This window comes from Toxorhynchites rutilus, chromosome 2 (genome assembly GCF_029784135.1).
Source record: "Toxorhynchites rutilus septentrionalis strain SRP chromosome 2, ASM2978413v1, whole genome shotgun sequence".
Lineage (NCBI taxonomy): Eukaryota > Metazoa > Arthropoda > Insecta > Diptera > Culicidae > Toxorhynchites > Toxorhynchites rutilus.
This window is the reverse complement of record NC_073745.1, coordinates 311,804,431-311,827,459: the sequence shown is the minus strand read 5'-3', so window position 1 is coordinate 311,827,459 and position 23,029 is coordinate 311,804,431. Positions and strand designations below refer to the sequence as shown.

The 23,029-nt window shown below is 38.2% G+C and overlaps 1 protein-coding gene across 12 annotated transcripts in view; it reads left to right on the top strand.

Moving 5' to 3' along the window:
• Positions 1-23,029, top strand: part of LOC129770678 (collagen alpha-1(XVIII) chain) — a 742,307-nt gene that overhangs the window by 676,533 nt on the left and 42,745 nt on the right. For all 12 annotated transcript variants that reach the window (XM_055773649.1, XM_055773645.1, XM_055773650.1 and 9 more), the window contains one exon: positions 9,996-10,121. In XM_055773649.1, the coding sequence (XP_055629624.1) occupies positions 9,996-10,121 (126 nt within the window). The remainder of the gene's footprint in view (positions 1-9,995; positions 10,122-23,029) is intronic.

The window sequence follows — 23,029 nt, the reverse complement described above, 5'->3', positions numbered from 1 at the left end:
TTATATGATTGCTATTTATTGAGTCGAAAAATTGTTTCAATAGCTTAATGATAGCTTCGAAAACAGGTTATTGAAATCATTCGTATCCGTATGTAGCGCGCCCACTTGGAAACCCATTAATATTATTGGAATGTGAGATGGGAAGCTCATACTTACGTCTATGCATTATGCTGTACACTACAGACTTTTTTTTTTCCGTACTGATTAAGAAGCCGACCGAACTATTGGTCGACAAGTCAGTCTGCAGTCGGCGAGGGCTCTTAATTTCGTTTTTGCAGGCCGAACCGAAAAAATTTCAGTCGAGTTAACTCTTTTTTACAGTAATGCTTTTGAATCCGGACATCCAAAAGCTTTCAGTGGTAAGGCACACGAAAGCAACTCGGATAAGCGCACCAGCCGCAGGATAGGTGAAGAAGTCACATCGCTATCGACCGGGAACTTTGCGTGAAATTCATCGCTATCGGAAGTCGACCGAATTGCTGATCCGCAAGCTACCTTTGTAGCTTTTGGATCGTGGAATTGCTCAGGACTTCAAAACCGACTTGCGCTTCCAAAGTTCCGCGGTTATGACGATGCAGGAGGCTTATTCGAAGATACAAATTTGTGTGCTATCCACGCAAAACGCGTCACATCATGCCCAAGGACATCCAGCTGGCCCATCGTATCCGAGGAGAGGGTGGTATATTAGCTTAGCATATAATCATCGGACCTTTTCAGGGCTCCAAATTTGATGGATTAGAGTTTAGAAAAGTTTTTTGCAGGCCAAACTGAAACGAGAATTTTCGTTTGGATGCCATACAGCATCGAGAAAATTCCGGAAAGATCTAATCGTTGCTGAAAAACAATCTGCCAGTTCCCTGGGAATTGAAAAATACATTCATGCGAAAGAGTTTATTTTAATGTTTTCTAACCATATAACACAGCGACCAAATACATTTGATTTCGTAATTTTTCAATCAAGTGTAATTAGCTGGAAAGCTTCGGAAGATTATTCTTTCCCATCAGTAGGATATTTTCGTATCTAATATTGTATCACGCGCAACGGAAAATGTTTCGTATCGCGAAAATTATATAATTTTCAATCGATTATTGCTCAGTCGCCGAAATTTTCATACTCAGAGTTTGTTCTCCTCTAGTTTGCCTTCCAAATTGCCATCGTAAACCACACCTTTTCTCGATTCAATCACGCACGAAAAGCATACTTAAATGATATTCTGGTGGTGAAACCGATTCATTTTTCGTGAGGCGTCGTGCACAAATTACGTAACGCGATAAGGGGGGAGGGGGTAGATGTTGCGTTACTTTCTGTTTATTAGAGATAGGAAATTGCGTTACGAAAGGGGGGGGGGAGAGGTGGTTCAAAATTCGGATTTTTAGCGTTACGTAATTTGTGCACGACGCCTGAGGACATCGACAAGACAACATCGTTACTGAACGAGCTGAACGGCGAGGGATCGAGGGATTCATTACCTGGCCTGACCTGACCTGAAATGCAATCAGTTTGTTTTAACTGTGAGGGAGCGCAGAAAAGCCGATGCTGATACTCTAGTGACCAAGAGAGTATCAGCATCGAAATACGGTTCCTCGGGAAGACATAGAAGCAGCCGCCACACACACACATTCACGCGCGCAACTCTTTTCGTTTGCTGGTTATCGAGAGGAAACCTGGAAAAAAATTATCGTTGCTGAAAAATAATCTGCCAGTTCCCCTTGGAATTGAAAATTACATTCAAGCGAGTTTATTTTAATGTTTTCTATCCATATAATACTGCGACCACATACATTTGGTTTTGTGATTTGTCAATCAAGTGCAGTTAGCAGGAAAGCTTCTGAAGATTATTCTTCAGAACAAGGTTTTTTGTATCCAATATTGGATGCATAAAACCTAGAGTCTCCAACGTAACACTCTCGTTTTTGAAGTCACCCAAATATTTATTTATTCATTCATTCAGGATGGATTTAGATTCAACTTCAAACAAATGATCTCTAAATCAACGATAGTCCTACGTCACCCTTGCGGTTATACCATAGATATAACCCACTTCCTGTTTTTTCCGGGGTTCACCACCACGGGATGATCAGCTGCAAATTAAATATGTAATGAAAGAGCAATATTCGGTGCAACGGTGGACCGACTGTAGGCATTCACTTCGGCACGGGAAAATATGGAGCAAAAAGTACGATGCCGGATGAAACCGTAAATAAAAATCATGCCCCCGCGTTAGAAAGCATTTTCATGTACACTGGTTTTGCCTTTCCGAACTAGCAGCTTCATTAATTTTCGCATTGTTACTTTCCTCTCTTGATGATTTTTTTTGTTATTCCATTTCCTTGTTTTGTCCTCCCCCTGTTTAATTTATTAATTATTATAATAGTTGATGCAGCAAATTTTCACGCTGCACTTTTTCGTCCAACAGCGGGAAAAATTTTCCTCTTGTTTATTTACGATAAGGTATGCTGTCCATTATTTATATATTCCGGCTCCCTGGATGATGAAGATAAAAAGGAAGGAATCAAGGACACATTCGAACCTTCAAATGTACTTTTGGTTCGTATCATCGTGTCCGAGCAACGTAAATCTAGCGAGAAGTTGCACACAAAATGGAACAAGCGAACGATGAAAGTTAATGAGGGCGAACCGGCTGACAGAATACCCCAAACTGACCCCATTAGTGAGCCGTGGCTGGTTCCCATCTATATTGTACCCCCATAAAACTACTCGTTTCCGTTCCTCAAGAAATATTGGCCTGGAACAGAATGAAAGACGGCGAAGATTCAACGAACTTGAACCGATTTCAATCAGCTTTGTGCCTGGCACAAAGTTCTTCGAGTTCTCGGAAGAAACCCGGTTTGCCTTCAGCAGTGCGAGGAAACCATTCGCTTCTATTGGTAGTAATTTTCCAAGCACTCTAACAATAGTGATACATGCTACGATAGGTTAACCATTCGACGATTTGATACTTTTACTGTCACACAAAAATGATTAATTTTCATTCGTTTTTGTTCAGTAACTTTGCGATCCTATCGAATGATGCCCAATAATGCGTATTTTATGATAGAGTGTAATAAAACAATCGAAAATCTTCGATTCCGCCAGAGTGGAACCGAGTTTCGTCTATTGAGTTTAAGTTAGCTATTAATTTCATACTTCTCAGGAAGGCGCTCTCTTCTTACAATGAAAGGAGAACGACCTATTGTAATCTAACCCAACTTCGTTTATTCCTTTTTTAACTATTTGTATAAAATTAGTTCTGTCCGAGGAAAAGCTCACTGTCTTCTGGTATACTCGTCAACCTTTTTTTTTCGTGGATCTTCAAACTCTAAAACCTACTCGGTTTTTTTATTCATTAACATAAAATGAGCGAACTTTACAGTATATCCCGGACAGAGCGAATGATAATCGAGAGGGACCATGTCTGGCAAATTTGGAGGGCAGGGTTGCCAACTATAACTTTCCAAAAATCAGGAAAACAAAAGCATCATTTTTAATGACAGACATACATTTATTTAATTTTCTATGCACAGTTTTGTTGCACATCTTTTCGCCATTTTTCACACAGCCTTAAAATACTATATTCTCAAAACATGTTTACTTCCTCATCGGAAACTGTTATGCTTTAAGTTTGGCATTACCATGATGGAACACGACACCTTGTCTAATTCTAGAATTTTTTCCAAGATTACATATTACATATTTTCATATGGTTTTTTAATCATGTATACTTATATATTACTAGCTGACCCGGCGGATTTAGTCCCACCCGAAATTAATTCTTGACATTCACGTTTTCTTACTAAGCGATCGTTCGCGGGTACAATCGCAAAACTCTTCATTGGTTGATTATCCTTTGACCATTTCAAATTTCCTATTACTATGAATTTCCTAGTACTTCTACCAAAACACGCCATTAAAATAAAAAATAATTTTCAAGCATAATTCTCGTTCAAAATTCTTCAACATTTCAATCACAGATAGAAGATATAGGAGTGCGTTTTTTCATCTATAAACCCTTTCCACTTTCAAACAGAGATCAATTTCGCTAGCGCAAACATCAAATGTATTAACAACGCTTATCACGATGTAACTGTAGAGTATATGGGAATTAAATTTTTCGAATTTTTCCATTGAACTGTGAAGGAACAGTTTTCCGAAAATTATCAAATGTCATGTTTCGTTGAAATATGAGTTTCATTTGTATGTGACTCCCTCTCCTTCTTCCAGATGAAAGAGGGGTGTCAAACCATCATAGAAACATTTCTTGTCCCCTAAAACCTTCCACATGCCAAATTTGGTTCCATTTACTTGATTATTTCTCGAACTAGGAAAATTTAGTGTTGGGAGTATGGGAGTATCGAACCATCGAACGAATTTCATGTCAACTCGTCTTAGGAGTTGGCAGCACCATCTAAGATAGCAGTGAAACGTTGTGGGTGTAAAGACATGGGTCATTTAAGCAACTTTGCATACTTGAAATATTCGAAAAATAATTAGACTACTTTTTGGAAAAAGCCAAATTTGTATTCTTAATTTTCTACAAAAATTTATAACTTAAAAACTATGATACCTACAAAATTCTCGTCGAAGAATGAACTGTAGGAAATTGTTTATTTTTTTATAAACAAGTGCCAATTTTTTTTTGGAAAAATAATTTCGCTGAAAAAAAAATTATTTAAAAAATTAATATTCATTTTTCTCAAAAACATATTGTTTTAAAAATTCCCATAGTATATATATGAATAACCCTTACAATTTCCAACATGTCATCCATCATAGTCATCCATGCGCACTTTTACAGGGAAAAAGTTTTTCCAACAATAACTTTTCCATTTTTTCTTTGAAAAAAATACAACTTATCCTTATTTTGTATAAAGTCAAGATAGCGATATAGTGTATTCGACAAAGTTTTAGATCTTATTAAAATATGAACTTTTGTCGAAGACGTCAACATTCTATCTGTTATAGTTTTTTGGAAAATAAGTCATTTTTGTATGAAGACTCCTGAAAAAAATAATGTTTTGCTCGTAATATTTTTGTATTCAAATTCTCACGTTTGACATGTTCTTGACATGTTTCTAAATAGAGAAAAGTTAGCAGAGCATGTAAATTACGATAATTTATACATAAAAAAGTTAAGAATTAAACTTTTTTTTTCAATGAATTTTTTTCCAAAAAATTCTTTGGTAATTTTTAGTGAAAACCAAAAAAATTCCTACATTCCATTTTTCGACTCAAATTTTGTAGGTTATTTCAAAGAAAACATGAAAAAGTTGTTGTTCGAAAAACTTTTTTCCTGTAAAAGTGCCCATCTTCCGATGTATGGACAACTTGTTGGAAATTTTAAGGACTATTCATATTATTTATATTTATATAAAATATTTTGAGAAAAATGAATTTTAATTTTTAAAATAACTTTTTTGTCAGCGAAATTAAACTAAAAAAATTTAGTATTTTTTTGTAAAAATTTAAACAATTTCCTTTATTTCATCCGTTGATATGAATTTTGTAGATATTCATATAACCATCGTATCAAATATGTATTCTATGTAAAAAAAAAGCTATCACATTCTCCGCAAGTGGGGAAAATCTTTAACAAAAATTGTATCTGATGATGATTTTATGTTATCGATAAAGTTTTGGTGTAAATGCTAGGAAATTTATAGGAAAACCGTTAGGTTAGGGTCAGGACAATGTCTTTCCAATACCAAGTTTCAAAAAATCGGAAATGATCGCATCAAAATTACAGTTTTTGGAAGAAACTGAAAACTCATGAAGACGAAAGTTAAGAATCGTTCATTCTGAGAGTCGCTTAGGATTTTGTACTTCGTGTACGATTTGGGATTAAATGCTCCTGTAATTAACTCCAAACGTTGAAAAATCGGCTAAACGTATCAATATGGAACATTCATAGATGTTTAGGGAATACACTAGGCTAAAAATTTGCCTACAAACATTTGAACTTTCTGCGGTATTTGCAGAATTGAAGTGAATTTTGTGAATCACAAAAATTCTGTTTTTGGCATCTAAAATAATAAAAAAATAAGAAAAAACTGATTTTCATGTTTTATTCCACCTGCGAATCTATCATCATTTTCGCCCCACAAATTCAACACATGAAGCACAATGCTGTCAACGCGAACAATAGCTGATATTCATTAGGGAAAAATGAAATTCAATTTTGATATTTTCAAGATTCAAGATATAACTCTGCACAATGGTCCAAGAGGTGCATTTAAGTGGAAATTAGCATTTAGAGCTCGGCTGTTATTCTCTAGACAAAAACTATCTTCGATAAAGTTGTTACATATGATAGAGCGCTCATCAATACAATACATTTTGCGATGCAGAACTTGTCAATATCTTAATCCTACTCAAAGTTATTGATGCTTTTTTGCCCGAAAACTCATGATTTCTAATTTTATGTTCTCAAACACAAAAAATAACATAGTTTCGAGAATCACATATTATAGAGAGCGAAATTTGTTCTTTCAAATTCCGTCAACAAACATTTATTATGTTTGCCCCAGAAAGAATGACAATCAAATGAAAAGAGTGTATTTTTTGGTAAGAAATATCAATAGCTTCGAGTGAAGTTGAGATATTGACAAGTTCTGCATCGCAAAATGTTTGTATTAATAAGTTCTAAAAGTCTTTCGAAGACAGTTTGTATGTAGAATATGGAATATGAAAACCAGTTTTTTTCATGGCAGCCCTAAGGTAACTTAGACAAAAAAGGCGCCATATCGGTTATTTAAAGAGATAGAAAAAAATGTTGTTCTACAAAGATGTCTCAAATGACTGGGGCTACAATATTTTCGAACTATGTTTACATCTATCCATAAATATAAGAAAGTTAGATTTCTTATTTCATCGACAGTTTTTGTCCTCCTATTTTTTATAACATAAAAATGAGCGCTCTATCATATGTAACAACTTTATCGAAGATAGTTTTTGTCTAGAGAATAACTGTCGAGCTCTAAATGCTATTTTCCACTTAAATACATCTCCTGAACCATTGCACAATGTTGGTATTGATAAGCTCTAAAAGTCGTACTAAGACAGTTTTGATGTACAATTTGAAATATAATAATATAATAAAATGGCCGTTTTTTCGAAAAAACAACTTTGTGGGAGATATTGGTTTTCTAGACAAAAACTGTCTTCAACGAAGTTGTTATTTATAATAGAGCGCTCATATTTATGTTTTCAAAAATAGGGTAAACAAAATTGTCGATGAAATAAAAACTTTCTTATCTTTATCGATAGAGATAAACATCGTTCAACAATGTTATAGCCCCAGTTATTTTAAACAACTTTATAGAACAAAGCTTTTTTCTATCTTTTAGTCAGACAATTTCTTCCTCGAGTTCTGCACTTATCAACACATCCGGCGATCCTTTTTTTTGGTATAGCTAAAAGAAGATATAGGAGTGCGTTTCATCACATTAAATTCCATTCCCAGTTTCGAACAAAGATCAATTTCGCTAGCGCAAACATCAAATGGACTAACAGCACTTGTCACTATGTAATTGTAGAACATATGGGAATTTAATTTTCCGAATTTTTCCTTTTTCCTTCAAAGTTTTCCGAAAATTTTCAATTGTTATGTTTGGTTGGAATATTTTTGGTTGAAATATGTGTAATATTTTTATGGGACCCCTCTTCATTCCAGAGGAGGGAGGGGTATCATACCATTATAGAAACATTTCTCATACCCAAAAACCTCGAGTTATGCAGAAGCTTGTGTTTCGTTTGTCTAGCAGCCCCCCTTAGAGAAGGGGGGAGGAGTGTATTCACCATAGAAACTTTTCGTGCCCCGTAAAACCTTCACATGCCAAATTCGGCTCCATTTGCTTGATTAGTTTTCGAGTTATGTAGAAATTTGTGTTTCATTTGTATGACAGCCCACCCTTAGAGAGCGGAAGAAGTGTCTAACCACCATAGAAATATTTATTACATCCTAAAACCTCCACGTGCCAAATTTGGTTTCGTTTGCTTGATTAATTCTCGAGTAATTCAGAAATTTGTGTTTCATTTGTATGGCAGGCCCCCTTTAGAGAGGGGGGTGGAGAGTATAACCATCATAGAAATATTTATTGCATCCTAAAACCTCAATATGCCCAATTTGGTTTCATTTGCTTGAATAATTCTCGAGTAATTCAGAAATTTGTGCTTCATATGTATGGCAGCCCCCCCTTAGAGAAGAGGCAAGAGTATCTAACCATCGGTCTCATTTGGTTGAATAATTCTCGAGTAATGCAGAAATTTGTGTTTCATTTGTTTGGCAGCCCCCCCCCCCCCCCTTAAAGAGGGGGTGGAGAGTCTAACCACCATAGAAACATTTAGTGCACTCTAAAACTTCAATATGCCTAATTTGGTTTCATTTGCTTGAATAATTCTCTTGTAATGCAGAAATGTGTGTTTAATTTGTATGGCAGCCCCCCCTTAGAGAGGGGGGTGGAGAGTCTTACCACCATAGAAACATTTATTGCAGCCTAAAACCTCCATATGCCTAATTTGGTTTCATTTGCTTGATTAACTCCCGAGTAATGTAGAAATTTGTGTTTCGTTTGTATGGCACCCCCCCCCCCTTAGAGAGAGGGGAGGGGTCTCAAACTATCACGAAAACCTTCCCCGGCCTCAAAAATCCTACATATCAATTTTCATGTTGATAGGTTCAGTAGTTTCCGAGTCCATAAGAATCAGACAGACAGACAGACAGAAATCCATTTTTATATATATAGATTCTACATCAAAACTGTCTTCGTACGACTTTTAGAGCTTATCAATACCAACATTTTGCGATGCAGAACTTGAAAATATCTTAATACTACTTAAAGTTATTGATGTAACAACTTTGTCGAAGATAGTTTTTGTCTAGAGGATAACTGTCGAGATCTAAATGCTAATTTCCATTTAAATACATCTCCTGGACCATTGCGCATTGTGCACTGGGTTGAAAAATTAACTTCAAAACATTTCGATGAACAAAAATTCATTTGCTCATATTTACTGGTTGTCTAGATCTGTCATTATAATAGAATAGGTATGTATAGATTTTCTATGTCCGAAAATCTAATGATTTGAGCTTGGTGAGAATGATTTTTATCCCACTGAGGATTACACAAGTACGGACCGGAGATTTTTTTATGTAGTTCCCATTTCCAACCAGGAAAACTTTGGCAGTGATCTCAGTATGTTTATTAGTGATAATTTGCATTCTAAAGAAGTAAAAAGTACAAAAATAAGGAAAAATCAGAATCATTTCAGTAAAATCTGGCAAAATTGAGTGTTTGTCACGACATCGAGCATACCAAAATGTCTGGTGAATCCTGAAAAATCAAGAAGGTTAGCATCTCTGACGGAGGTTAATAGCGCTATGAAATAGACCACATGCTGAACAAAAAATCTAAAACAATATTTAAATGTGGTTTTAGTGTGATCGTTGTTTTGATTTCTAGCAGTTTTTTTCTGGGAAAATTATCTTGAACCAAAAATCAATCTTCTCAGCTTTTTTCTTTAATTCCTTAGGAGGTTTTTTATGATAGGTACATAATATAATTGCCTTTGCCTAATATAATTGCCACATTGATATTTGACCACAATCGAATTATTATTATCTTAACATCCTAACGATTTGCGCAAAATATTTTTCTTTAAATCAAAATATTTGGTTTTTTTTCAACTTTTGACATCGTTAAAACAATGATCTTGCACTTACACAGTATGCTGCTTGCATTGCACTGAAATTCGAGAGGCTGTTTCACGGGAGGCTTCTTTACGACCTCATTGCTTATTCATTATATTACATCCACACATAAAACATGTATCACAGCCGGACACCAGACAGATCAATATTTTTTTTACTCTCGTACCGAAAATGCCCATGTAATCCCGTCCGGCTCCCAATCCACCGTACACAAATGTTTATATCCGCTTAACAAAACGAATCGATACCGTTATTAATTCCATAATTCTCCTTTTTCCTCCTCGGCAGCTCGGTACGCTGGTCCCGATCGCAACCCCGGCGCCACCGACGACCACCGTAATACCACCGCCCCGGCCGGACCTGCAAGCATCCAATCTGATAAATAACATCCCGCAGCCGGTCGAAGGACCATCCGTAAGTTTACTCTCGAAATAAATCTTTTATTATTCTCACTTTCCCCTCGCAGAATTTCGAATAACAACGCGTTGCCCCAAACCCGACGGAAGCGATGGATATCCAGTGAGACAAAAAAAAACTGTGTGCTCGCCCACTGCGTCCCTCTAAATGCTTATGGCCTTTTGTGTGCCCCTCATTCATACGAATAAAATAAAATTTATTTCCCCTCAAAAATTTCCTCCGATGGGAGGCGGCCTGGCCTGGCCTTCAGCGTTCGTAGGCAATCATGCCGATGGCGAACATTCCATGCGATCCAGAGGAAGCAGCGATTTGGTCCCCCCCTTCAAATTGGGCCACCTCGCACGTAGCTTCCCTCTGCTCATCGATTGAAAACTCCTTCCAGAAGCTGTTCGCAGAGAATAGAGCGGCCAAAAGACACACAAAAACCCCGAAAAAAAAGCCACCAGCATCCTCCTCCCTCAGATGGTGGCGGCTGGAAATCCGACGTAAAATTTACGACACAAACGCTGTCATTGAAATTTATGTTTCATTTTTCAGGAATAATAATCCAATATTTATAATTTAAAACGACTCTTCATTATCATGCCTTCCCACCGCCCACCTCGGTTCGGACTGCCCCCCGTGCGTTCGATGAGAACAATGGGGCGCGTTTTCGTTGCGCTGTTGTTCTGTTCCTCGCACACAAACACACCCCCGAAATGCAGATGCCATTTCTTTTCGCCTCCGCGGGATGATATTCACGAGATAAGCAGCCGGGAGTTAATATTTCCAGAGCGAAGAGCTGCTCGATGTGTTCGCCGAGAATAGCGCTCTGTGTTTCTGGGAAATGTTCCCCTCGCTGTGGGAATGGAACTAGGTTTAATGAGACCCACCGGGGCGGAAAATGTAACAATCGAGTGGGAAAATTCATTGCGATGGGCTGAACGGATCATGAAGGAGCATATCTGATGACTTTCAATTTCAACTGTTTGCAGGTTTCATTTTCATTAGCTATGATTGATCCACTGTTGAAATAAAATCCATGCGTTATGATAAACTCCTGTCAGAGCCCAGTGATATCACGTCAGATATCATACTCGTATATCATAAATTCCATCATTTTGAAGTCCTCCATCCAAATATCATAACATTTTATTCATCAGTTTTCGGATGTCAGCCGATTCTATAATGTGAGAACACAAATTTATTTTTATTAAGTTTATCGGACAAAGCACGTCATCAAATCGAACAAATTAGACCAAACTTGTCCTATTGAATTGAATCCGTTTACTCGTGGCTACCCGAACGGTCATTTTCTATAATTATGTGAACAAAATTTACGAGCATAATAATCAAGCTTCGCAAGCAATGTTTCACCACCGCTATTCCAAATTTCTAATAAACAAAATATTTCAAACCGCCTCATGGTAACCATTTCAATTCACATTTCGCAACACATAAAACCAACAATGTGTTGCCTGTGACGTAAGAATACACAAGCACAGGCGGCATGAAAACCGACATTTTGTTTCATTTCATCGAAACCTTCCAGCTTGGATTTCAAGTTGCGAACAAAATCGCACCACGATTTCATTCACAACATGACACACTACCAAGCCGCTCGCAAGCAGGAATAAGACTGATTAGTAGATGGCAAATATTTTGCTTTTACGCTCTGACCGTGTGAATAAGCGGACGGAGCTTGAATTGCAATATTTCCTCTCTCCACAGAGTCTTTTCACACGTGGCGGTGTTTGTCATCTACGCATGCATTTCGAACGACCGATTTACGTGCGAGTGATTCGTATTAATATTCGCAGTTGCTTAGAGATCTTAAAGAATTTACGATTCGGTCGGTATGCAGATTACCAAAATCCGTTCTCTGTAAAAAATAGTTAACAACTGTAACATAATTCCATAAACACGGAACCTGTTTTCTGATTTGGTACCCTTATTGAAAGACGTAGACCTCCGTCGAAAAATATATCTTCAACACGAAAAAAACATAGCTCCTGAAAAATTGAAACTTTATGTGGAGAATAATTTTAAGTCAGTTTTCCAAAAAAAAATACCAGCAGAGACCCTGGTGACCCTTTGTTATTCTTTCTAGAAAGTTTACCTCGAAGATAGTCGAAGATCGGTCAAGCGATTCAAAAGATACAAAACTTCATAAATGGGTATAATCGACAAAATCGACAAGGATGCAGAAAAACTATATACCTCGAGAATGGAAAACATCTAGCTGCCCACATACAGTCATCTGACCTATCGGAGAGCATAGTTATCTGAGAATTCGTAATCTCCTTTTTTACATCGAGAAGATAACTTGAGATTTGCCTGCTTTGCTCTGAAGTGTCCATCGCTTTCAGTGGTCCTGAAAGGCGTTCTGATCAGCCTGCAGTTTAGTGCCGACTATCATATTGGTCGGAATCAGAGGCGTTAAACCACTGTTGTCAGTCAACAGGCAATACTAGACACCATCAAACATCACAAGGTCAGCTGTGAAGATGCTACACATCGTCGAGCTAAGGAACTCCAAAGTGTACCTGATTCGGATCTCATACTCGCCCATTGACTACAACGTAAAAGGAGTGATTTTGTAGGTAAAAGAGTAGATGAGGTGTACAAAGGGAAGTTCTCCTGAAACATCTTCCTGTCATACAGAAACGTAGACCTTCTTAATATCCAAAAAAATAAAATGTACGCAAGTTAGTAAATTCTATAAAAAGAACAAGCATCGTTAATTTTCCAGTTTTAGTTTCAGTTTTTGTAATTTTTTTTAACTATTTTGTTTGCTGTTTTCATGTTAAGTGCTAAAAAAGGTGAGAATCTACTATACATGGATGGAAAAATGAGCTTTTCTACAGAAATCTTCAATAAAATTAGCATTTAAGTAGTGTTTGGAATTTGAATCAATTTTTGACACATAATTCAAATTCCGAACAGAAGATGTTTGAACACACTTTTGACGTAGAACTACGTCTTTCAGGAAGAGTGCCAAATCAGAAAACGTCACGTCACGTTTTTATGAAATAAAGTTAACGCTAATAACTATTTTCACTGTAAGCGAATTCTCATGATTTGCATACCAATCGAATCGGATATTCTCTATGATTTGTTTGATATGCTATACATTACAATTCGCTAATCTCTAAACGGTTTAAATTCATGAGAAGTGGAAGAACTTCCTTTTTTCCCATACATTTGTTCTGCCGATATGTGTGCTAACCCTACCCGTATTTCGAATGCTTATAACTCGAACATTTCTTAACAGATCGGAAAGATGTTTGCATCAATTGATAGGAAATATTTCTATGCGTCTATCACAATTAATAAAATATTATTTTTCATGAGATGAACAATTCAATAACTGTAAAATGTCAAGCGTTATTTAAACGCCCTAACTGCCAAGTTTTGATTGGCCCGATTTACGGTTTCCCCAACATAGACTTCAAAATCGATGTACCTGTGGAAATCCGCTCTGCAAACATGCAAGTCGGGGGTATTTTTGTTCCCACCGAGCTATGTTTCCCTAACACGGGCTTCAAAATCAGTTTGCCTGGTGGAATCCGCTTTGTCAAAACATGCAAGTCGGGCTTATTGTTTTCCCACTGAGCTATGTTTCCCTAATCCAAACTTAAAAATGAATGTGCCTGGGGAAATCCGCTTTGCAAATACATACAAGTCGGGGGTATTTTTTGGTGATGAGTACTTTTGTACTCGCTTGTCGGAATATGTTTCCCTAAAACGTATTTTTAAACTGAGAGCCTGGGAAAATCGTCATTTCAGATACTAGAAGTAAATGAACATTCGCGGTTCGAGAACTACGTAAACATGAAATTTGCAATACAGTAGAACCCCGATTATCTGCGGAATAGACTGGCTAGGTCACCGCGAATAACAAAAATCGCGGATAACGCGATATACTACTAAAAATGAGGTGTAAACACAGAATAAAGATATTTCAGCATGAAAACTATGTTTCATCAATCCAGAAAACATTAAACTATCCATCTACAAGGTCATGTCCACCAGTGGTCAGATAATATGAAAGCTATGACCAAAACAAAAAAGGAAGCACCTACGTCTTACTGGCAAATTTTGGGATACTCTATAGAATTACTATGGAACTCGCTTCCGCGGATAATCGGGGTTCCATTGTAATTTCAGAGAGAAATGTAACATACAATGATCATTTGACAATTCTTCCGTTCACATATTTTGGTAGTCCTAGGCATCATATCAAACGTAAGGCATCATATCAAAGTGGATTGCATAATTTAATTGCGTAGTTCTACGTCGAAAATATGCGGTCGTGTCCTAGATACAACCCCTCACAATTTGTTCAGGAACATACAGCAATAGTTTTCAAATTGTAGACAGTCCCTTTTACGGATCTTAACTTACAACGATACGAGGAACACATCATTTGTTTTTTTGCTGTCCGGAGTTTGAGACAAAAGTGTTCGGAATTTGAGTCAGTGACATATTTATAGTTTTTCACCATAAATATTCATTTGCAAATCAATTTTATTCTAGTCAAAAGAAAAAATACATTCTATGGTATCCAAAAATCAAATTAATTTCGCGAAAGTCTACCGTTTAGAGTAACGAGACACTGTTTAATGGTCAACAAAGCTTAAATGTTCGGAATTTGTGACAAAACGGTTTTCTTGTAAGCTGAGTTTTTTGGTAGCGATATCTAAAAATCGGAGATGTAATTTTTTCTGTTTTTGAGTTATGATTTTCCAAAGTTGACCGTTGGTCCGAAAAATAAAATTTTCCCCTTTTTTCCAAAAATGACTTTTTAAAACAAAATCATAACTTTTGAGCTACTGGACCGATTTTGATGATATAAAGGTAAAACCAATTAGCCGGTCTTCTTTGTAAAAATGTCAGACTTGCAGACCATACAATTGAAACACAAATTCCTGCAGTACTCGAGAATTAATCAAGCAAACGAAACCAAATTTGGCATGTGGAGGTTTCAGGATGCAATAAATGTTTCTACGGTGGTTTGACACTCCTCCCCCTCTCTTAGGGTGGGCTGTCATACAAATGAAAAACAAACAAAGTACATAACTCGAAAACTAATCAAGCCAATTGAGCCAAATTTGGCATGTGAAGATTTTAGAGGGCACGAAACGTTTCTATGGTGAATAGACACTCGTCCCCCAAATCTAAACTGAGAAAGGGGGAGGGGTCTGTCTTTATTATATCATATTTTCTGTATCAAACATTTATTCCATGTAACGGAGAAACATGTTATTTGCAAGTGGTTGAAAAATCTTGAACGAGAATTGTGTCTGAAAATAATCTGATATTATAATGATCAGTTTTGATAGAAGTACTAGGAATTTTTTAGTAAAAGTTAAATCCAACGGGGTCGATTAGATCAATCAATGAACAGCTCTGCGATTGCACTCATGAACTTGGGCTTAGTAAGAAAACGTGATTGTTTGAAGGTATTGATAACAAAAAACAAATTTTGGGCGGGACTAAGTTTACCGAGTCAGCTAGTTTACCATAAAAAAGACAGTAAATTAGTTTTTGAGATATAAATTATCGAAGATTTCTCTTACTAAAATCGATACGCCCATTTTCGAAAGCTACGCTGTCAAAATATTCCCAATTGCTCTGGAAAACTCATAATTCCTCCAACTCAAACGAAATACAAACTTTCATTTGAATCAAAAATACAAGTTTTTAAAATTCTCCATTTTTAGGACGATTTCATTTGAAATTACTCATTTGCATCAATGATTTAGAAGTTTTCGATCTAATTTGCAATATTTCCCGCTTATCTCGATTCTTCGATTGACATTGAGCCATTCTAATTGTTCCGCTACCATCTAGGTTTGCCAAGTAGTTGAGTATCACTTGGTGGAATCAACAAGTTCGACGAACAGTTTCCATAATTTTAACTCATACATGGGGGAATTTTTCAATTTATCCCTTTTTTTCCTATGAGCACTTTTCGCTTTGACATTTTGAAATCATTTGAAACTGGCTGGTTTCATATAAAATAGACATTGCATAAAGTGAAAACAGTTGTCTACATTTGCATCCACAATACATAATTATGTATCTGCAATGACAATTTCCTCAAGCTTCTGGATTTTGTAGCCTGTGTTAGGAAAACATATCCCGGACTGCACAAATGCAAACAGCTTGCACGTGATAGTCCACGAGATATTATTGATAGCATGGGTAGGTAAGCACTCAAATGTTCAGTACTTCCAATTTTCTTCAATTCAAACTGTTTACGGATCAGAGGGTCATAATGTATAGCAAAACAAATCTTGAAGAAATTCCGAATCGATTGGTATGCAAATCACCAAAATTCATTCTTAGCAAAAATAGTTAGTAAGGTTAACATTATTTCATAAAATCGTGTTCTGTTTTCTGATTTGAATTTTGGCACTCTTACTGAAAACGTAGCCTTACGTAAAACCCCTACGTTTCACTCAAAAATCCGCTTCCGATTCGCATATGATTTTAGTTTAAAACTTGCTAGCTCTCGGATAGTCCAAATTTTATGAGGGGTTCAAAAAATTCAAATTTGTTAATTTTGATATGACGAACGAGGAACGTAGAAAAATACTGAAAATGTCCACGCTTGTCCACGGAGAGGGGGCAGGGGGTATAGACAATGTCCGCGTGGACACGAAAAATTATTATTTTTTCAAATATAATCACCGATACATTCTAAATTAAATAAAAACTGTTCCATATTCAAGAATTTTAAAACTTTCCGCCCAACTTGAGTATTCCGTGTTTATCAATAAACGAATTGAGCTGCCTGAGAGTGCTTCGTATATTTTTACTAATAAAGAATTGAACTTCTTCACTGGAATCCATATAACTTTTATTGTTGCGGGCTATGCATAGACGTTTCTAGCTCAAACCTATAAACAATAAGCGATTCCATAATGGTTAAGTTTCCATGATATTACACATATGTTTTTTTATCAAATACAATATTCTATAGAGCATGTATAGAGCTCTCGAGAACAATTAGTCTTAGGATAATAATGTCTGTATAGTTTTTCATGCAGAATTTCGTGTAAAATCATTTTTTCGCATTACTTTTCCCGAAAAGTTAGAATTTTTCAAAGTATTAGAATCCCGTCAATTTCTAGGAATTAATATTTCATTTGCGTGGAATGATCCACGCACCACTAGTCGCAAAACTTGAATCAATTGACCCAGTATTCTATTTTTTTCAGAAAATTTCACAGGATATCAGTTGTTAAACATTTGAATTGATTGATTGAGGTGCCTTTTAGTAGTGAAAAAATACTTCAAATTTTTCGTTTTTTAAGGGTTTTATTATTTTTTCTTCAAAAATACATGATTGTTTCTATCAACAAAATTAAAGCTCTCCAACCCTTCTACAATTTCTTCCTCGACACCACAATGTTATTCCTATTGTTATCCTCCACTATTTAAAATGTTCTACAACAGAATATTATGGATATCATTCAGCTCGCGCAGTCCGAAGACATCGGTCGCAAATTTGTTCGCGTCTATCATATAGTGGAGATTATACCGTTATCAATTCGTGGCGGGTGAATTTGTTTCGTCCTAACGGGGTTCTCTTTATTGCGCGAGTGAGAGGATCAGCAATCACAACCAGCGTGAGAAAGAAGTCCTCCACCGCGGGCGCGGTGCGTGTGCCGTATCATCGCTGTGTGTGCTTTATCATCGTCATCGATTCCATCATCGTGTTGTGGTGCGATTTACCGTTGCAGCTGTACCGAGCGATTGCCACGCGGTTCGATTGGGACACCGTTTCATTTCATTCGCATTGGTGTGCGATTTAGGTATAATTTACATATTAGGTTTAGGAAGATAGAAGAATTCAAAATTATATTATTTTATATCTGCCGTAATGGCAGAAGGTCAAGTTGAAATGGAGATTGAAACTACTGTTTCCTCCTCACTAGCTACAACGGGGGCTGGGAAGTCGCTCAAACGCGTTCCCCCCTCAGAAGATGTCTCTTCAGAGAAAGAGTTAATTAACCTCAACAAGCCCCCCTCAAGAAAATTGGCAAACTTTTCCTCTTCGCCCCCTCAATCTCCCGCTTCCGCTTCCGCTCAACTCCCAAACTTGTCTCCCAGTCCTACTACGTGTTGTCGTGAGAGATCGGAAACACGCAAATGCAATTGTGATCGACGAGAGGTTCACCCTAGAGTATCGTGTCTACGTGCCCTCCCATGACGTAGAAATTTCGGGGGTGGTAACTGAAACGGGTCTGACGTGCCAATTGATAAAAGAAGGAGTTGGTAAATTCAAAAGACTCCCTTTGGTGGGCGTTAAAATTTTGGACAGTCGCCAACTAGGTAAAGTATCCCATGAAGAGGGAAAAACGAAATTCACGCCGTCAGACTCGTTTCGAGTAACTTTTGCTGGTTCGGCCCTCCCAGACTACGTCATGGAGGACAAATTGAGACTGCCTGTGCGACTCTTCGTGCCAAAGCCCATGACTTGCAACAAATGCAAGTCAGTTGGTCACACTTCAGATTATTGTGCCAACAAGGAGCGCTGTGCAACTTGCGGAGAGCAACATGTGGGGGAATCCTGCAGTGCGACTGAGCATAAGTGTCCATATTGCGGGGGATCCCCACACGTGCTCTCAGCTTGTGAAACTTACAAGAGTCGCTGGGAGAAACAGAAGCGCTCTTTGAAGGAACGCTCGAAACGCACTTTTGCGGATATTTTAAAGGACGCTTCTCCACTGGCCCAACAACAACAACCAATCAACACACAAAATGTCTTCGCCACGTTGCCCGTTGACGAAATAGAAGCGGACACAGCTAACGGGGGCACACCGTTCATTTTCCAAGGGAATCCCCGGCGCAAAAATGTGACCACTCCCAAAGTTCAAGGACAAGCCCCTCCGGTTATACCCCCTGTTAGCATGCCTAAAAAATCTAGTGCAGCGGACAAGCAAAATCAGGTGCCTCCTGATTTTCGTTGGAATAATTCACCTTCGAATGGCCCAGCACTCGAGGGGACATCAAAAACCCCAACTGTCCCTGTTTTTCCGTCCAGTTCAACTTCCCAATCGGGATTTATAAAGTTGTCTGACCTTTTGGACCAAATCTTCAAGTGTTTTAATGTTTCCGACTGCATCAGAACCATTGTCATTTCAATGCTTCCAGTATTAAAGACAATTTTGCAACAATTGATGCAAACATGGCCCCTCCTTGCAATGATTGTCTCTCTTGATGTCTAATTTAAATAGAGAGGTCGGTGATATCACTGTTTTACAGTGGAATTGTCGTAGTCTTATCCCTAAATTGGATACTTTCAAATTTCTAATTCATAAATTCAATTGTGATGTTTTTGCTCTGTCCGAAACCTGGCTCTCTTCTCAAAATGATCTCTCTTTCCACGATTTTAATATAATACGCTTGGACCGCGATGACAGATACGGAGGGGTACTATTGGGGATCAATAAGTGCCACCCATTTTTTAGAATTGAACTTCCACCTATTGGAGGGATCGAAGCTGTTGCTTGTCATGCAAACATCAGAGGAAAAGACCTCTGTATTGTCAGCTTGTATTGGCCTCCGAGAGCTGCGGTTAGCCGCAAGCAACTTGTTGACATGTGCTCACTCCTTCCTGAGCCACGATTGATCTTGGGAGACTTCAACTCTCACGGAACTGCCTGGGGGGAACAGTACGACGACAATCGTTCATTGTTGATATATGATCTTTGTAACAGCTTCAATATGACCGTTTTGAATACTGGGGAAACAACACGTGTACCTAAACCTCCTGCTAACCCAAGTGCTCTTGACCTCTCGCTTTGCTCGAATTCACTATCGTTAGATTGCAAGTGGAATGTAATCCAGGACCCCAACGGTAGTGACCACTTGCCAATCAAAATTTCCATCACCATTGGGTCGAATTCTTCTGAATCTATAAACATGGCATATGACCTCACAAGACACATTGACTGGAAAAAATATGCGGACGCGATTGCTCTAGCCATCAATTCCAGAGATGGTTTACCTCCATTGGAGGAGTATAACTTCCTTTCTCGTTTGATCTATGACAGCGCGGTTCGCGCTCAAACGAAACCCATCCCAGGCTCCACTATTCGTCGAAGGCTTCCCAATCCATGGTGGGATAGCCAATGTTCCAAGCTTTATCAGGATAAATCGAACGCATTTAAAGCTTTTCGAAAACGTGGAACCATTGAGAATTTTCAAACGTATTTGGACCTTGAAAATCAATTTAAAAACTTGATCAAAGGGAAAAAACGTGCTTATTGGCGAACTTTCGTGGGAGGTTTGTCAAGAGAAACGTCAATGAAAAAATTATGGAAAGTGGCTCGAAACATGAGAAATCGCTCTTCATCGAATGAAAGCGAAGAATATTCACATCGATGGATTTTTAAATTTGCACAGAAGGTTTGTCCCGATTCCGTTCCTGTGCAAAAAATTGTTCGAGATATACCACAAGATAGGTTTGATCTTGATTCCGAGTTTTCGATGGTAGAATTCTCTCTTGCTCTCCTTTCTTGTAACAATTCGGCTCCAGGAACGGATAGAATTAAGTTCAACTTGTTGAAACACCTCCCTGATGTGGCGAAACATCGCTTGTTAAATTTATTCAATCGGTTTCTGGAGCATAATATTGTTCCAGATGATTGGAGACAAGTGCGAATTATAGCTATTCAAAAACCCGGAAAACCCGCGTCCGACTTCAATTCTTACCGCCCAATAGCAATGCTGTCTTGTATACGGAAATTGTTGGAGAAAATGATCTTGTTTCGCCTTGATCGATGGGTTGAAACGAATGGCCTACTTTCAGATACACAATATGGGTTCCGCAGGGGCAAGGGGACGAATCTTGCGTTGCTTTCTTCAGAAATTCAAATGGCTTACGCCGAAAAAAAACAAATGGCTTCAGTATTCTTGGACATAAAGGGGGCCTTTGATTCTATTTCAATAGAGGTTTTGTCAGACAAATTACACTCTCGGGGTCTGCCGCCTCTGTTGAATAATATGTTATATAACTTGCTTTGTGAGAAACAGTTGAATTTTTCTCACGGGGATTCGACAGTAAATCGGGTCTCCTACATGGGCCTCCCCCAGGGCTCATGTTTAAGCCCCCTTTTGTTCAACTTCTATGTAAGCGACATCGACAATTGTCTTACACAAAATTGCAGCTTAAGGCAACTTGCAGATGACGGAGTGGTGTCTGTCGTAGGATCAAACGAATCCGACCTGCAAGGACCCTTACAAGATACTTTGAACAATTTTTCAACCTGGGCCATTGGGCTAGGGATCGAATTCTCCACGGAGAAAACAGAGATGGTGGTTTTTTCTAGGAAGCATAGACCAGCAAAACCAAAGCTTCAACTTTTGGGTAAACCGATCACTCATGCTATGTCATTCAAGTATCTTGGGGTCTGGTTCGACTCCAAATGTACTTGGGGGGCCCATATTAGGTATCTGAGTAAAAAATGTCAACAAAGAATAAACTTTCTCCGTACAATTACCGGCACCTGGTGGGGAGCCCATCCCGAAGATCTTATAATGTTGTATCGAACAACTATTCTCTCAGTGATGGAGTATGGCAGTTTCTGTTTTCAATCAGCTGCCAAAACACACCTCATTAAACTCGAGCGAATTCAGTATCTTTGTCTCCGTATTGCGTTGGGATGTATGCCCTCAACGCATACCATGAGTCTCGAGGTTTTGGCAGGCGTACTCCCACTAAAAGATCGCTTCAATTTATTATCTCTTCGGTTCCTCATCCGGTGTAAGGTTATGAATCCATTGGTGATCGGAAATTTTGAGCAGCTGGTCGGGCTAAATTTTCATTCTGGATTCATGACTTCATATCATGAATTCATCTCCATGCAGGTTGATCCTTCTTCGTATATTCCCAACCGTGTTTGTTTTCCTGACTACATCAATTCCTCTGTACATTTTGATCTGTTCATGAAGCAGAAAATCCATGGAATTCCAGATTATCATCGATCGGGGATCGTTCCTACGATCTTCAATGCAAAGTATGGGCGTATCAATTGTGATAATATGTACTTTACTGATGGGTCCTCTATGAATGAGTCCACAGGATTTGGACTGTTCAACGAATTTTTTAGCACCTCCCACAGTCTTCAGAATCCTTGCTCAGTGTATATTGCTGAATTGGCAGCAATACACTGGGTGCTGGACAGCGTCGCCTCACGACCTGTTGAACACTATTACATTGTAACGGATAGTCTTAGCTCTGTCGAAGCTATCCGTTCAGTGAGGCCGGAAAAGCACTCGCCGTACTTCCTTGAGAGAATACGAGAAATTTTGAGTGCTTTAACCAGACGCTGTTATATCATTACCTTTGTCTGGGTCCCCTCACATTGCTCAATTCCGGGTAATGAGAGGGCTGACTCATTGGCAAAGGTAGGTGCAATTGAAGGCGATATTTATCAGCGTCAAATCGCCTTCAATGAATTTTATTCTTTAGTCCGTAAAAATACCATCGTTAACTGGCAACGTAAGTGGAACGAAGATGAATTGGGTCGGTGGCTTCACTCCATTATCCCTAAGGTTAGCCTCAAACCATGGTTCAAAAGTCTGGACTTGAGTCGGGACTTTATTCGCACCTTCTCTCGACTCATGTCTAATCACTGTTCGTTAGACGCGCTACTCTTTCGTTTTAATCTTGCCGATGGCAATATCTGTGCTTGTGGCCAAGGTTACCACGACATCGAACACGTTGTTTGGTCGTGCGAGGTGTATCTTGTTGCCAGATCGAATTTGGAAAACTCTCTTCGAGCCAGAGGAAGACAGCCCAATGTGCCGGTGAGAGATGTGTTGGCTCGGTTAGACCTTGATTACATGTCCCAAATATATGTCTTCTTAAAAGTTATCGATCTTCGTGTGTGATTGTCCTTATATCC